Raw genomic sequence first — 15,882 nt, 5'->3', positions numbered from 1 at the left:
GAGAAAATAGAAATTCTCAAATCTCTCAATTTTGCCAGTTTTTAGCAGCCTCATTAAAACGTGATTACAGGGATTTGGAGAAAAAAATAACATTGTGTGGCAGAGTTTTTTAGTGGGGAGACACTGAATCGTATGTATTATAGAGCAGAAAGTGGCTGTTAGAAGTCCTCTTTATTTGTCCCATTTTAATTGTATTAGATTTGGCAAAAAAGTAACTAAAAAGCAATGAAGTGTAAATAAAGACAGGGTGTAAAAATAAATAGAAATCTGTAATCCTGACTGTAAAGTTGTTTGTTGAGGATTGACATGGGCAAAAATTTAATCAGAATACACAAGCTTTACCGATTATTGCTGCTATGTTGTACAATTTTATCCTTTTATTAGAATTTTGGTACTCCGGTTTCCATGTCTGAATTTTGTTGTGTGCTTTGAATGTTCTGTTTTTACATAAAATATTTTCTCTTTAAATCAATTATTATTTTTTTTTTTGAACATTCAATTATTTCTGCAATGGGTGCAGTTTGCTCTGTTGCCAGTGTCCTGGTTACTCTTAGACTGTACTTTGTATTTCTCACTTATTAAAAGTTTTTAGCCAATGTTCCCAAATTAATTCTAAAATCATATACAAACTATTAATTAGTGCTTTGTACCTTTAAAATAATAGATGCACGGTTCATATCCATTTACCACAAACACACAACAATGCCTCCTGGCTTACTGTCAGGCCCACTTAGAGCCAAACTAAAACCATTACTCATTTGACAGTTTATCTAATTATCTGAAGATTATTATTATACTTCTCTCAAGCTCATAGTTTTGTATAATTATTATTATCCTTCTCTCAAAACATTCTCATCCTCTACATTTTCTTAGGATTTCTTTCTAATTGTTAGAAAAAGTCAGGAGGTTTTTTTTGTTTTTTTTTCCTTTCCTATGTGCTTTATTTTCCTCCCGTCAAGTAAGCTGAGTTTTTTTAGATAATAAAGCTAAGTCTTGCAGAAAGTTTGGAGGTGGGGGAAATAACCCATTGTTACTCACATATATTTCTACTGTGCTGCTATAATTACTGTTTTCCTTTCTTCCTTGTTTTGCAGTTTTTTAAATTTTATTTTATTTTTATTTGGAGGATAATTATTTACTTTATTGTGTTGGCTTCTGCCATTCATCAGCATGAATCACCCATAGGTATACATATGTCCCCTCCCTCTGGAACCTCCCTCCCACCTTATTCCCCTCCCACCCCTCTAGCTTGTTACAGAGCACCAGCTCTGGGTTCTCTGTGTCACACAGCAAATTCCCACTAGCTATCTACTTTACATATAGTTATGAATGTGTTTAAATGCTATTCTCGCGAATTATCCCACCTCTCCCAACCCCACTGTCTCCAAGAGTCTGTTCTGTATGTCTGCATCTCCATTGCTGCCCTGTAAATAGGGTCATCAGTACCATCTTTCTAGATTCCTTGTGTATGCATTAATATATGATATTTGTCTTTCTCTAACTTCACTTTGTGTAATAGGCTCTAGGTTCATCCATCTCATTAGAACCAACTCAAACGCATTCCTTTCTATAGCTGAGTAATATTCCATTGTGTATATATACCACAACTTCTGTATGCATTCATCTGTCAGTGGACATCTGGGTTGCTTACAAGTCCTAGCTATTGTACATAGTGCTGCAGTGAACTTTGAGGTACACGTGTCTTTTTCAGTTATGGCTTCCTCAGGGTATATGCCCAGTATTGGGATTACTGGGTCATATGGTAGTTTTATTCCTAGTTTTTTAAGGAATCTCCTTACCGTTCCCAATTTCTTGCATTTTCTAATGGAACAAATGCTACTGTGTTGCAGGATTCCCCCATGGTGATAATATGGTATAAAAACTAAGTGTAGAATTTCTGGTGGCAGAATGTTTCTGAACCTGCCTTTATCTTGGAGCAAGTTGAGTGCCTCCATTTCCCTAGTTTTAATATGGGAACAATGAAAGTGCTAACTGCATAGGATTGTTTTACAGACTAAATGAAATCATGTGCATCACACGGTCAACTTCTGATGATTGATATTCTTCATTACATATAGTTTTTTTTTCCTCCCATATCCAAGACGATTTCAAGCTAGATTACAAAAAGGAGCATTCTCTGTCAAAGAGTATGACTATTTTTACAGCTTTGGTTATGTATTGCCAAATTATTTTTTTACAAAATGATTTTAGCTGGTTTATAATGCAACCAGCAAGCATGAACTTACCTCATCCGCTTTGAATATTAGCTCCCCCCACCATGGTATTTGTTTACTTAGCAAGCAATGTGTGTTGCCTTGTTGCTGTTTTAATTGGTATTTCTTACATTTATGATTGTAGTCCCTCTTTTTGGAATTCCATTTATGTGCTTACCCATTTATCCGCTAGGGCCTCCATTGTTTTTGCTTGTTAATTTGCATAGCCTATTAATAAAATATTAGTCACTTGATGAAACTACTTTTCACTATGGACTTTTTTATTTTGGCTATAATGTTTTAAATTATAAAAGTTTAACATTTTTATGATCTCAAATATATGTCTATTTTTGCTCTTTCAGATTTTATGTAAGATTGGTTTTTCTTCCAGCACTCTGGAAGAATTCGATTTCCCTTTCTTTTAATTTTTCTTGATTGGTTATTTTTTTAAACTATGAATTTTGGATGACTTGAATCCAAACAAATGTTTATTAAATTGCAGATTCCTGGGCACCACCAGGCATGCTGAATTGAATCTCTGTGATGGAGCCCAGAAATCTGCATGTTAAACCAGCATCCCAGATGACCTTCATGCTCAATGAAGCTTGAGAATTCCTATTGTGTGGCTCCGTTTTTAAAGGCATCTCTTAGACATAACCCTCCCTATATTACCCCCATCACACACACTGAAGCCACAAGGTCTGAAACCTTGAAAGTCTTTCCTACCTTTCTCTTCTCTTTCATTTCCAGAGTGTCAACAAGCCTATTGATTCATTCTTCCAAACTTCTATAATATGTGCCATTTAATTTTTCATTTTCTGCTCTTATCATCTCAATTCAGTGTCTTGTTACTTCATGTATTTCTTTAACTGTTTCAGATCCTTTTCCTTTTATTCATCCTCTGGTACAGATAATCTTCCTAAAGCACTATTTTCATCTTCATTTTTTAGCTCAAAAACATTGAAATGTGCCTGTACTATCTACCAACTCGATGAAACGCACGTTGACTTTCAAAACCAGAAATCTTAAACTGTGCGTTAGTTTTCTGTTGCTGTTGTACCAAATCATCACAAACTTAGTGGCTTAAGACATTTGTTATTTCACTTTGAATGTGTCAGTAGGGGTATGTTCGTTCTGAGGGGCTCTAGAAGAGAATCCGTTTCCTTGCTTTTTCCAGCTTCTAGAGGCTGTCACTTTTCATGGCCTTCTTCTGTCTTCAAAGTCAGAAAGCACATCTTCTGTTTCCATTGTCACATTTCCTGTCATCACATCCCCTCTCTCTGACCTAGACACTTCTGCCTCCCCCTTGAGATTACATTGGGGCTACCTGGATGTGCTTGGTTGCCCAGTTGTGTCTGACTCTTTGCGACCCCATGGACTGTAGCCCTCCAGGCTCCTCTGTCCATGGGACTGTCCAGGCAAGAATACTGGAGTGGGTAGCCATTCCCTTCTCTGGGGAATCTTCCTGACCCAGGGGTTGAGCCTGCATCTCCTGCATTGGCAGGTAGATTCTTTACCTGCTGAGCCATCAGGGAAGCCCAATCTTCCCATCTGTAAGTACTTGTTTTAATCACACCTGTAAGGTAATATATTTAGAGGTTCTAAGGATTAGGACATGGACATCTTTGGGAAGACCAGGATTCTATCTACCATATACCCCTTTACTGGCCAGCTGTATTGCTCACTGCTTCTCCTAAGAAAATGGTAGTCGCAGCCAAGCCAGTCTTCCCCATCAACACAGTATATGAAGATCACTGCCTCTCTGATTTTGCCATACTGCTTTCCCTCTGTGTTCTCATCTGTTTAAATAAAACTGAAACATTTCAGGTTCTTCTTCAAGGTGAGTTTCTTTTATTCCTGAATCTCTCTGTCCTTGGAACTTCTTTCCCTTTTAGAATAGAGATTTCTACTTAAATTAAAAACGGCTATGAGATAATTTAAAGTTTTTTGTTGTGTTAGTCACTCAGTCATATCTGATTCTTTCTGACCCCATGGACTACAACCTACCAGGATCCTCTGTCCATGGAATTCTCCAGGAAGGAATACTGGAATGAGTAGCCATTCCTTTCTCCAGGAGATCTCTCTGACTCAGGGATTGAACCCAGGTCTCCTGCAGTGCAAACAGATTCTTTACTATCTGAGCCACCAGGGATGTCCCAATTAAAATTTAGTTATCCCTAAGTTTTATCTAACTAAAAGATACATTTTTAAAAACTAAGAACTGTGTCCTTAACTAGACTATCCAGGTGATCATTTTATATTGCATAGAAATATCCAGTCAGTACTAGGAACTAACATAGTGTTTGTAGCTGAATTATACTTCAAAAACAAACTCATAGAAAAGAAGTCAAATTTGTGGTTACCAGAGGTGGGGGTGGGTGCAAGGTCAGGGAGTGTGTTGGGGGAAATAGAATTGGATTAAGGTAGTCAAAAGAAACAAACTTCCAGTTATAAAATAAATAAGTACTAGGGATATAATGTACATTATGATAAATATAATCAACACAGCTTACATTATATATGAACATTGTTAAAAGATTAAATCCTAAGAGTTCCATCACAAGGAAAAATATTTTTTTATTTCTTTAATTTTATATCTATATGAGATGATAGATAGTCACTGAACTTATTGTGGCAACCATTTCATGATGTATGTAAGTAAAATCATTGTACTGTACACCTTAAACTTACGTAGTGTTATATGTCACTAAAATCTCAAAGAAAACTAGAAGGAACAAAATGAATGAATAAATAAAAATAGGAACCATGTCTTTTGTATATTCCTCACTGTTAGTGTTGGGCACATATTAGGCATTAACTAAGTATTTGGCAAATGAGATATTTGGAGAACATTATGCATTTTTATGAATTATTGGAGAAATATTTGGTCAACAAGAACAGTTTTTATTGTGGGAGTTTAGTTTATGATAAGTCTAACCACTTCCCTGGTGGCTCAGACGGTAAAGCGTCTGCCTACAATGCGGGAGACTCAGGTTCAATCCCTGGGTCGGAAAGATCAGCTGGGGAAGGAAATGGCAACCCACTCCAGCGCTCTTGCCTGGAAAATCCCACGGACAGAGGAGCCTGTCAGGCTACAGTCCGTGGAGTCACGAAGAGTCGGACACGACTGAGCAAGTTCCTTTCACTTTCGCTTAACCCCAGGTTACACTTGCCCCTGTTCTGTAGGTCTGCTAGTCCTGGGTGGGAAAGCACGAACACCACACTGAAACCAAAACAGATCCCCACCCTGTTCTTCTCTGGTCACTCTTAGCATGCATGTGTGTGCTCAGTTGCTCAGTCGTGTTCGACTCTTAGTGACCCCGTGGACTGTAGCTCTCCAGGCTCCTCTGTCCATGGGATTTCCCAGGCAAGAATACTGGAGTGGGTTGCCATGCCCTCCTCCAGGGGATCTTCCTGACCCAGGGATCGAACCCACATCTCCAGCATGGCAGGTGGATTCTTTACCACTGTGCCACCTGGGAAGGTACCCTCTTAGCATAATATCTTAAAACAAAAGTTGTAGGGTTCTCTCCTTACGGCTCAGACCCAGGCTGTGACAGGGTAAGACAAGAGCCTTCTCCACGCTCCCCCCAGCCCAGGCTCTGCCCCTCTGCAGCCAGGGTGTTTGCGCTGTCAGTGTTGGGTCCTCGAAAGCAGCTCTGCCTTCCTTGGCCCAAATCCTCGGTGTGGAGAGTAAACATCCCCGCCTGGCAAACTGCTAGACACAGTTCACGTGGCCTTCCCAGATGTTTCCTGTCCATTCTCAACCAGCCTTTAATTCACAAATGCACGATACTGGATGCTTGGGGCTAGTGCACTGGACGACCCAGAGGGATGGTATGGGGAGGGAGGAGGGAGGAGGGTTCAGGATGGGGAACACATGTATACCTGTGACGGATTCATTTCGATATTTGGCAAAACCAATACAATAGTGTAAAGTTTAAAAATAAAATAAAATTAAATTAAATTAAAAAAAATAAAATAAAAAAATAAAAGTGACAAATGACCTCAAGTTCTTAAAAAAAAAAAAAAAAAGGTTTCCAGGAAATCTGGTGCTGGTTCCTTCCTAAATGAACAAGTTCTTGTGCCTGCCTACTTTTGGCTTGTGTAGACTATTGCCTTCTCATATTTAATTTAACAAAGTCCATGATTCAGAAGAACCAAAAAAACTGCCGTATGGGGTTAAACTGGGGGTGTAGCACCTTGTGAACTGTCCTTCAAGGGAACCCTGAGACGATAGGATGACAACATGGAGTAAAAGACTGAATGCCCACCCCCTACCCACCATGAAATGTTCCCCACTTCTTTCTCTAACATTTTTTTCCTTTTCATCATTTTATTCCCGTGCTTGGGGAAAGCATTTCTTTTCCTTTTGATGGAAAATGGTTGCTATCACCAGTGTACATATGGAAGGTCTCTGTGGGGTAAGTTCTGTGTAAAGTCCTTTAACAGTATGAAAAGGGAAGGGAGTGGTCCTGCCAGGCAGAGGGGGATTGTGTTTGTGGCATCGTGGAATCTGGTTACTATCTGTGGGGATCAGAAAGGCCGTTGGTCTGGACACAGCCTGGCCTGGACAGTTAATCATCGGATGGAGCTGCAGAAGAGTGTTTTTCTTGTAAGCAGCTGAGCCCTCCTGGAAACATATTGTCTTGGGTTTGTCTCTCCTCATCTCGAGCCATTCATTACTCACTTACAAATGCTGTCACTGAGCCCGGCAACTACGATGATCGGCTTCCTCAGTACTTCTGACATAAATAAAAAGGGAAAATCTTTTCAGTACTATATCTTCAAGATTTTTTTTTTTTTTAAGAAGTAGAGAGAGAGACAGATAATGGAGTTGATTTTCTATTCTGAAACATAAGAAATGTTGTGGTTCAGTTGTGTTAAAGGAAATTTCTTCATGTTTAAAGTAAAACTAAAGAAGCTTATTACCACAGGATTATTAGCATTTTTTGGCTTTGTTCTTGTTTGAGAAATGCCTCAGATAGTGTAGTGATGAGGTATATGTTTATTCCCTTACAGATATTCATCAGTTATTCCTTTCATCCCACCCAGACTGAATCAGTCTCATCAATAAATGAATATGTTATAATATTTCCCATTGAACATAATAGAACCCACTTTGACTCCATGCTTCCCTGCTATGTTCACCACCTTGCTGTCCTCTCTCAGTATGATTCCTGGGAAGAGGAGTCTCTGCCTTCCTGCTTCCTGGTGTTTCTGACTTTGTAGTGTCTGCACAGTCTTATCGTGTCTCTTCTAGAAACACTTTCTTAACTCAGCTTACCATTTCACTGCCTCCTCACTGCTTGTCTAGCCTCTTTTCTCTGCCCCTCAGAGTTGGGTGTCTCAGACCAAGGCCTTTGCATTAGTTTTCTACTGAAGCATATAGTGGCCACAAACTTAGCATCTTTAACAAGATAATGTGTTACCTCAGAGTTCCCATGGATCAGGAATCTGGGCACAAGCAGATTCTCTGCTTGTGGTCTCATGGGGCTGAAATCAGAGGCAGCCAAGGCTGTGGTCTCATCTGCAGCTCAGGGTCGTCTTTACTGTCCTATCCTCATATGAGTGGAAATCAGTTCCTTGCGGTTTTAGGACTGAAGTCCCTTCTTTTCTTGCTGACTGTTAGCCAGGGACTGTTTTTAGCTCCTCGAGGCCATCCTAAAATCCTAGCCATGTGTCCCTGTTATTTCCCACAGGTCACTTCTTCCAAGCCAGGCCTCTGCTAGGACTGGGTCTCATGGAGTGGAACCCAGTCAGAGGAGTGACTGTCTTACCTCATTTACTGGTCCTCTCCAGATCCAAGGGAGGAATTTTACAGGCATGTAAAAGGAGGCAAGGTCTTGGGAGCTTCTCAGGATTCTGCCCCTCACAGCCCTTTTCCTCTGTCTGTATCTAATTCCCAATGTCATGGCATCTAGCTCTGTAGCTCTCAGTTCAGTTCAGTTCAGTCACTCAGTTGTGTCTGACTCTTTGCGACCCATGAACTGGAGCATGCCAGGCCTCCCTGTCTATCACCAACTCTGGAGTTCACCCAGACTCACGTCCATCAAGAGGCTTTTTAGTTCCTCTTCACTTTCTGCTGTAAGGGTGGTGTCATTTGCATATCTGAGGTTATTGATATTTCTCCTGGCAATCTTGATTCCAGCTTGTGGTTCTTCCAGCCCAGCGTTTCTCATGATGTACTCTGCATATAAGTTAAATAAGCAGGGTGACAATATACAGCCTTGATGTACTCCTTTTCCTATTTGGAACCAGTATCACTCAAATATTCTCCCTCACAGTTTACAGACTCATATCCAACTGCCTACGCATTATCTCTGCTTGGATACTGACTTGAAATCACAAAAATGGAACAATTGATTCCTTTGTGTTCAGTTCAGTCGCTCAGTTGTGTCCGACTCTTTGCGACCTCATGAACCGCAGCACCCCAGGCCTGCCTGTCCATCACCAACTCCCGGAGTTCACTCAGACTCACGTCCATCGAGTCAGTGATGCCATCCAGCCATCTCATCCTCTGTTGTCCCCTTCTCCTCTTGCCCCCAATCCCTCCCAGCATCAGAGTCTTTTCCAATGAGTCAACTCTCTGCATCAGGTGGCCAAAGTATTGGAGTTTCAGTTTCAACATCAGTCCCTCCAATGAACACCCAGGACTGATCTCCTTTGGGATGGACTGGTTGGATCTCCTTGCAGTCCAAGGGACTCTCAAGAGTCTTCTCCAACACCACAGTTCAAAAGCATCAATTCTTCGGTGTTCAGCTTTCTTTATAGTCCAACTTTCACATCCATACATGACCACTGGAAAAACCATAGCCTTGACTAGATGGACCTTTGTTGGCAGAGTAATGTCTCTGCTTTTTAATATGCTGTCCTTTGTGTTAGGAATATCTTTTCTTGGATATGATAGAAACTTGACCAAATTTCTTAAACAAGTAAGAGATTAATAATTCTCATATTGCAAGAAAACTAAAGGCAGGTAGTCCAAGTTGATGTAGCAATTCTACCATATCCATGTTTCAAGCTCCTTTTATCTTTCTGCTTTACTGTCTTCACCTTAGCACATGACTTTCACCCTCTGGTTCCAACATAGCTGCTATCCCTCCAGCATTACTTCCATGTTTCTGGTAGGAAGAAAAGCCTTTTCTCTTTTTTTGAGGAAAAGAGACCTACTCAGTGGACTAACACTACATTTCTATTTATTTGTCTTATTGTCTTTTTTAGTTTTGATTATTTATTTTTGGCTGTGCTGGGTCTTCAGTGCTGTGTGGGCTTTCTGTAGTCGTGGCTCCCAGGCTCTAAGGCACAGGCTCAGTGGTTGTACACAGGCTTAGTTGTCCCTGCAGCACATGGGTCACACCTGTGTCTCCTGTGTTATCACGTGGATTCTTCACTGAGCCAGCAGCACACCCCCCACACTACATTTCATTAACAGCTTCATCACATGGCAATCCTAATTACCAAGGAACCGGGAAAATTAGGATTTTTTGCTTAGCATAGTCACTAAGCGTTTGTGTTTTGTTTTGTTTTACGAGGAGGAGGAGGAAGTGAATATTGGATAGGCGGCCTACAGTACCAGCTATATCCTTACTCATGTGATGTGTGATTTTGCTGCAAGTGACTCTAGAACCAAAATAATGTTTACCGTAACACATACTCCTTTATTTTTCCCTTACGTAATGACTAGGGCTAATGTAACAGTTACATGATCCTCAGGGACCCCGGCTTTTATGACTTTCCTTTTCTCAACACATCGCTTCTGTCTCATGGTAGAAGGTGACTGCTCCGGGTCTAGCCCTTACATGGGTGCCAGCAGGAAGAAGGAAAGGAAAGAAGGAACAGTCCTTCCCTTTAAGAACACTTTTTGGGCTTCCCTGGTGGCTCAGTAGTAAAGAATCCACCTGCCAATGCAAGAGACATAAGTTCGATCCCTGATCCAGGAAGATCCCACCTGCCACAGACCACCTAAGCCTGTGCCCCACAACAATTGAGCCTGTGCTCCAGAGCCTGGGAACTGCAACTGCCGAAGCCTGTGCAATCTATAGCCTGTGCTCCATACCAGAGAAGCTGCCTCAGTGAGAAACCTGTGCATCACAACTAGAGAGAAGCCCCTGCTCACCACAATAGAGAAAAGTCCAGGCAGCAGCAAGACCAGCACAGCCAAAAATACATAAATAAATAAATTCATTTTTTAAAAGCTTTTTTTCTTAAAAAAAAAAAAAAAAAAAAAAGAATACTTCCTGAAAGTTGCACAAACGTTACCTGCCTTTGTCTAGAATTCAGTCATTCAGCTACATGTAGCTTCTAGGGAGATTGGGAGATGTAGTCTTTATTCTGGGCAGTCATGTACTCAGCTGAAAATCAGAAGTTCTGTTCTGTAGAACTTCAGGGTTCTACAGAACCATCGCTTTGGGGAGGCAAGTAGTGTTCTCTGCCACCTACTCTAAACCTGGCATTCTACCACCTTTTAGTAAACAGGATGCTGCCAGATGAGGTCAGAAACCCAAAAGAGTCAAGGTCAGGGAGTCATTCTAACCACCTCCACTTTCCACATCCTCTCCCAGCCTTCAGCTTCTCCCCACTCCACTGCCAGGACCATTGTCCACATCACCGTCCTTGCCTGGACTTCCATAGGAGCTGCTAACTGATCTGCCTGCTGTGATCCCACCCCCTACAGTCCATCTTGCTCGTAGAATCTAGCATAATCTCTTTAAAATAAAAATTGTATCAAGTCATTCCCTTGTTTAAAACAGTGTGTTTCCCATGTGAAATGATAGTCCAGTTCCCACCGTCACCTCCAAGGCCCTACACTGTCTGATTCTGCTGCCTCTCGGCCTCAGCTTTTTGAACAACAGGCTTGGTCCTTGGTCCTCCCTTTCCATTGCTCTGTTTCTGCTGGAACGTTCCTTCTCCAGTTCCCTTCCTGGTGTCTCCCTCCCAGCATGCTTCAAATGGCTCCTCAGACATTCTCACCTAACACAGGCCCTTCCCCAACTGCCCCCCAGTGCACACACCATCTGTTCTTGTCTGCCTTCACCCTGCTTTATTAACTCATTTCTTGTTTTTTGTCTTTCCGGGAAGCCTCACAAAGGTAAGAGTGTCTCTAACACAGAGGAGGAGCTTGGTGTCTTCTGTTCCATGACCTTCTTCAGGCCTCTTTGTTTTCCCTGGTACTTACTTTTATTTTTTATTTTTTTCTGATAGACCAAAGAATAATGTACCTTAACAGATCTTGAATTTGTCCCTCTTACCCATGCTGTCTCTTGCATGGAGTCAGCCTTCTTCTGGGCAGTTGCCTTGTCCAAGTGCTCTGACCTTCTGCTCTAACCTAGACAGGTAGTTCTCAGGCCTGCTGTGCACATCTGCCCTTGGACTTCCCCTTGCCATGCTGATGGCACAGAGTTATGAGTCCTGATAACATTTTCCCTCTTCCTTGCTTTAATTTCTCAGTTTTCTGGAATTGCATGTTTACTTCTGTGTAAAGAAGGAAGGGCAGGTAAACCTTCTCTCACACTTTATTGATGATACGCTAGTTATAGAAATCTATATCAAATTAGATCTTTGAAGCATTGTTCAGGTGTTCATTATTGCTGATGACAAGGTGGTCGCCATTGTGGCTCTGCTTCCTTTATTTGCCAACTAATGTTTTTCTCTCTGTCTTCTCTTTTTCCTTGATATTCTGAAATCTCAACAGATGAATGTCAGTAAATGTAGATTCTTTTTATACATTATGCTGGCAGTGGGTTCTTAATCTGAAGACATATATTAGGTCATAGAAAAACTTTTTTCTTTGAAACTGTCTTTTATTCTTCATTACTTTCATATTAAATCCCCTGGATTAATCCTATATGTGTTTTATCTTTTCACCTACTTTTTCTCTCATTTTGTTTATTCTACACTTTGAGAGACTTCCATGATTTTATATTCTGCCTCTTTTAATTTATTAATTTCTCTGTCATGTTCTTTAATTTCTGAAATCATTCTTCTCTGATTATTTCCTTTTCATAGCAACCGTTCCTATTTAATAGAAGCATTATCTTCTCAAATCTCTCTGCAGGTACGAAATAGAATTTTAAAATAGAATTTTAATTTTGGGGATTAGTTGCTCCATTTGTTTTTTCTTATCCTTTCTCCTCTGTAGTGCTCGCTGTCCTATGAAAGCAATCCTTGATTGTCCATCCAGTTAGATGAATTATTCTAGGTATTTGTCACTGCTTCCTTGACTTTGAATGCATAAGTCTGGTCCCTCTGTAGGGTGTTTGTCAACTGAAGGGCTTCATTATAGGGAATGAGGGAAAAGAGGCCGATTCTAGGCTGGGAACTTCATGAAAACCAGAATGACCAGAATGGCAAACACCTTTCTTCAACCCAAATGTTTCATGAAATTTCCTTAGGACTGCCACCCCACCCCTCTAGATCATGGCGGAGCACCAGGTTGAGCTCCTTCTGTTATACAACAAATTCCTACTGGCTATCTATTTTACATACAGTAATATATATGTTTCAGTGCTACTCTCTCAATTCATCCTACACTCTCCTTCCCCCACTGTGTCCACAAGTATGTTCTCTATGACACTGACCCTTTTTTATAGAATAGGGGTGTGCATGCTTAGGGATAACACTGGGCTGCTGTTTATCTCTGTGGTCTTTGGCACAGGCTAAGACATAGTCAGTCCCGCTTCTTGTTCCCTCCTCCTCTTAATGCCAGTCCTGAGCACACAGCCTCTCAGGCTTCTGAAAAGACTGACATCCAGACCCTTTGCAGTCCACTTCCCAAGGAGGTCTGGGCTGGGGCTTCCTCTGCTCCAGCCTTTTCTTTAGCATCATACTCCTGCTTTCTATCTTTTACAAAGCTGTTAATCTCTTGCTTGGTGATTGCTCCTTCCTCCTTGCCCTGTTCTCTGTGTTTTTGTGAGTCCTATTTCCATTGGCATTCTTTTTTTAATGTCTACCAGGATTAAATCCAGGTCTATGAAACAGAAAGTCCACATGCTAGTAACTTTAAAATAGGAGGGTGCGGGGACTTTTTTTTTTTTTTTTTTTTGTCTTAAAAAACAAGTCAGGCTGTTGTGGCAGCTCCAGGAGGTGCTCAGGTACTGACTCTATTTTTTTTGCTCAGTCGCCTGGACACCTGTCTTCCATCTTCAGAACTCTCACTTCATGCTGGCAGATGGTCATGGCAGCTCCAGCCGTCACAGTCACCTTCTAGGGAGGAAGAGGAAAGGGGAAATAGGACAGATGCTGCAAGTCAGCTGAGTGTGCTGCACTTAGTATTTATGGAAAACTTTTCTTTATGACTTCTGATTACCTTTGGCCCCCACTCTTTGCAAGGGGGTGTGGGAAATTAAAGCTGAATTTAGCCAAATACAGTATTATTTCCAATAACTTAGGAGTTTGATGAGCAAGAGAAGAAGGATAGCTTTGGGTTTGCAGCTAGCACTTTTACCGTATGTTAGCAGCACTTCGGGTGTGAACGGAGGAAGCAAACACAGCCTCAGCCTAACACTTTGAACTAGAAGCACTGATCTTTGAAATGTACAAGATTCTTTCTTTCAGCCTACACTGGTTAGTGGTGAATATATGCTTATGAATGAGAAAAAATTTGTATTACAGTTTTAGATCCTGGGGTTTAGCTGTATGTATTAATATTTTCTTAGAGGTCATTATGCCATTTCTTCTCATGTAAAGGAGCAGTTTAGTAGGGATTCCAAGTTTTAAAATTAGAGCATTAAAATATTTCCACTTTAGAAGCAGTGTGTTAGTTTTTTATGCATTGCTGCTGTAAGAAGTTAGCATAAACTTAGTGACTTAAACAACACAAATTTATTATCTTATGTCTCTCAAGGTTAGAGATCCAAATTGAGTTTCATTGAGTTAAAATTAAGATATGAATGGATTGTAGGAGATAATTGATTCCTTTCCCTTTTCAGCTTCCAGAGGTCACCTGGGCTCATGACCTTTACTTTGTCACCTAAGCCAGTCATGTATCATCTTCCATTCTCTGATTCTGGTCCTCCTGCCTCCCTCTTATCAGGAGCCTTATGATTACACTGAGCCCACCTGTAAAATCTAGGATAAACTCTCCGTGGTAATATCATGTAATCAGATATACACAGTAGTAGCTGGCCCTATAAGGTAATATTCACAGGTTTAGGATGTGGTGGAGAAGGCAATGGCACCCCACTCCAGCACCCTTGCCTGGAAAATCCCATGGACGGAGGAGCCTGGTGGGCCGCAGTCCATGGGGTCGCTAAGAGTCGGAGACGACTGAGCAACTTCATTTTCACTTTTCACTTTCATGCATTGGAGAAGGAAATGGCAACCCACTCCAGTGTTCTTGCCTGGGGAATCCCAGGGACGGGGGAGCCTGGTGGGCTGCCGTCTATGGGGTCACACAGAGTCGGACACGACTGAAACGACACAGCAGCAGCAGCAGCAGCAGCAGCAGGATGTGGTAGTAGGAACCTGCAACAGGCAGCTCTAACTCAACTTCCAAAAGAATTTTCCTTTATTTATATAGTCCCTTAAAACTGCTGCCCACAAAGGCCAGAGAACCCTTTAGCTGAGAACCATTACTCAGTTTTTGTGAGCAAAATTTAGACCTAATGCTTAGGAATATTGGAAGGATCAGTCTTTTTTTTTTTTTTTTTAAGTTCTTTTTATTGTAGAACTTTAAAGAAACCCTCCATATGATGTGGTCTAGTTCATATGGCATTCCAGGAATGATGATTATCAGCAGTTGCATTTTGTTTTGCCTTTTTCTGTGAAAAATATGTAGAAAGACCTTTCATCAGAAATGTACTTCTTCCAACCATAATGTTATTGTATTCATTGACTTTGGAAATTATAAACTTCTATACTTTCTTTATAATTCACTTATTGAACTCTTACTTTTTCAGGAAAAAAAAAAATTCCAATCTTTTATACCAGATGATGTATAACAATAACAACAACTACTAAAACAGAGAACTCATGTTCTGAAACATGAATATTTAGGACAGCTAAAGAAAGAATTGTCGATGAAATTTCAGTGTATATATATTTTACTCTTTCTTTTTATTGGACATCACTGTGGTTCACTTTCTTTTATTGGCTTTTCCTGCAAATAATGTCTTTATAATCAAAAGACATTTTCTGTGTTTGTTTTCATTTCTGTCTTTATAGCTTAAGAAATGCATTAAAACTCCAGAAATTCCTTCTAAACATGTTCGGAACTGGGTCCCAAAAGTCTTAGAGCAACGACGGCAAGGTTTGGAAACATATTTACAGGTAAGATGTGTTTCGAGCCTCAATTAATATAATGTCACTTAAAAGAATCATATATCTCAATGTTTTTTCTCAAAACTTATGGGTGAGATGCAGACCGTATCAAGAAGTCAAACATTCTGAATGAAAGGAAAGTTTAAAATTATAAATATGTTGTTGGTTGGTTCTTTTATCTTTGATTAGGTTCTATTTTAAAATGGTTATGTGAAAGTGAAAATTTAGTATAAAAGTAAAAACCAGTTTACAAGATGTCTATTTTTCTGTTCAACCCTACAAATTGCTTTTTTGTTTTTAATTTTCCTCTTCAAGATTTGTCTCTTCCTCATAGCCTAAGATGGTAAAGCATCTGCCTGCAATGCAGGAGAGCCGGGTTCGATCCCTGGGTCAGGAAGATTCCCTGGAG

General features: G+C 40.6%; 1 protein-coding gene across 14 annotated transcripts in view; it reads left to right on the top strand.

Moving 5' to 3' along the window:
• Nucleotides 1-15,882, top strand: part of SNX24 (sorting nexin 24) — a 171,107-nt gene that overhangs the window by 95,861 nt on the left and 59,364 nt on the right. For 11 of the 14 annotated variants that reach the window (XM_055549645.1, XM_055549670.1, XM_055549657.1 and 8 more), the window contains one exon: nucleotides 15,378-15,482. The exons of the other annotated variants lie outside the window; for them this stretch is intronic. In XM_055549645.1, the coding sequence (XP_055405620.1) occupies nucleotides 15,378-15,482 (105 nt within the window). The remainder of the gene's footprint in view (nucleotides 1-15,377; nucleotides 15,483-15,882) is intronic. 14 annotated transcript variants of the gene reach the window in all.

The sequence above is a fragment of the Bubalus kerabau genome, chromosome 1, assembly GCF_029407905.1.
Source record: "Bubalus kerabau isolate K-KA32 ecotype Philippines breed swamp buffalo chromosome 1, PCC_UOA_SB_1v2, whole genome shotgun sequence".
NCBI classification, from domain to species: domain Eukaryota; kingdom Metazoa; phylum Chordata; class Mammalia; order Artiodactyla; family Bovidae; genus Bubalus; species Bubalus kerabau.
This window is presented reverse-complemented; position numbering and strand designations above follow the sequence as displayed.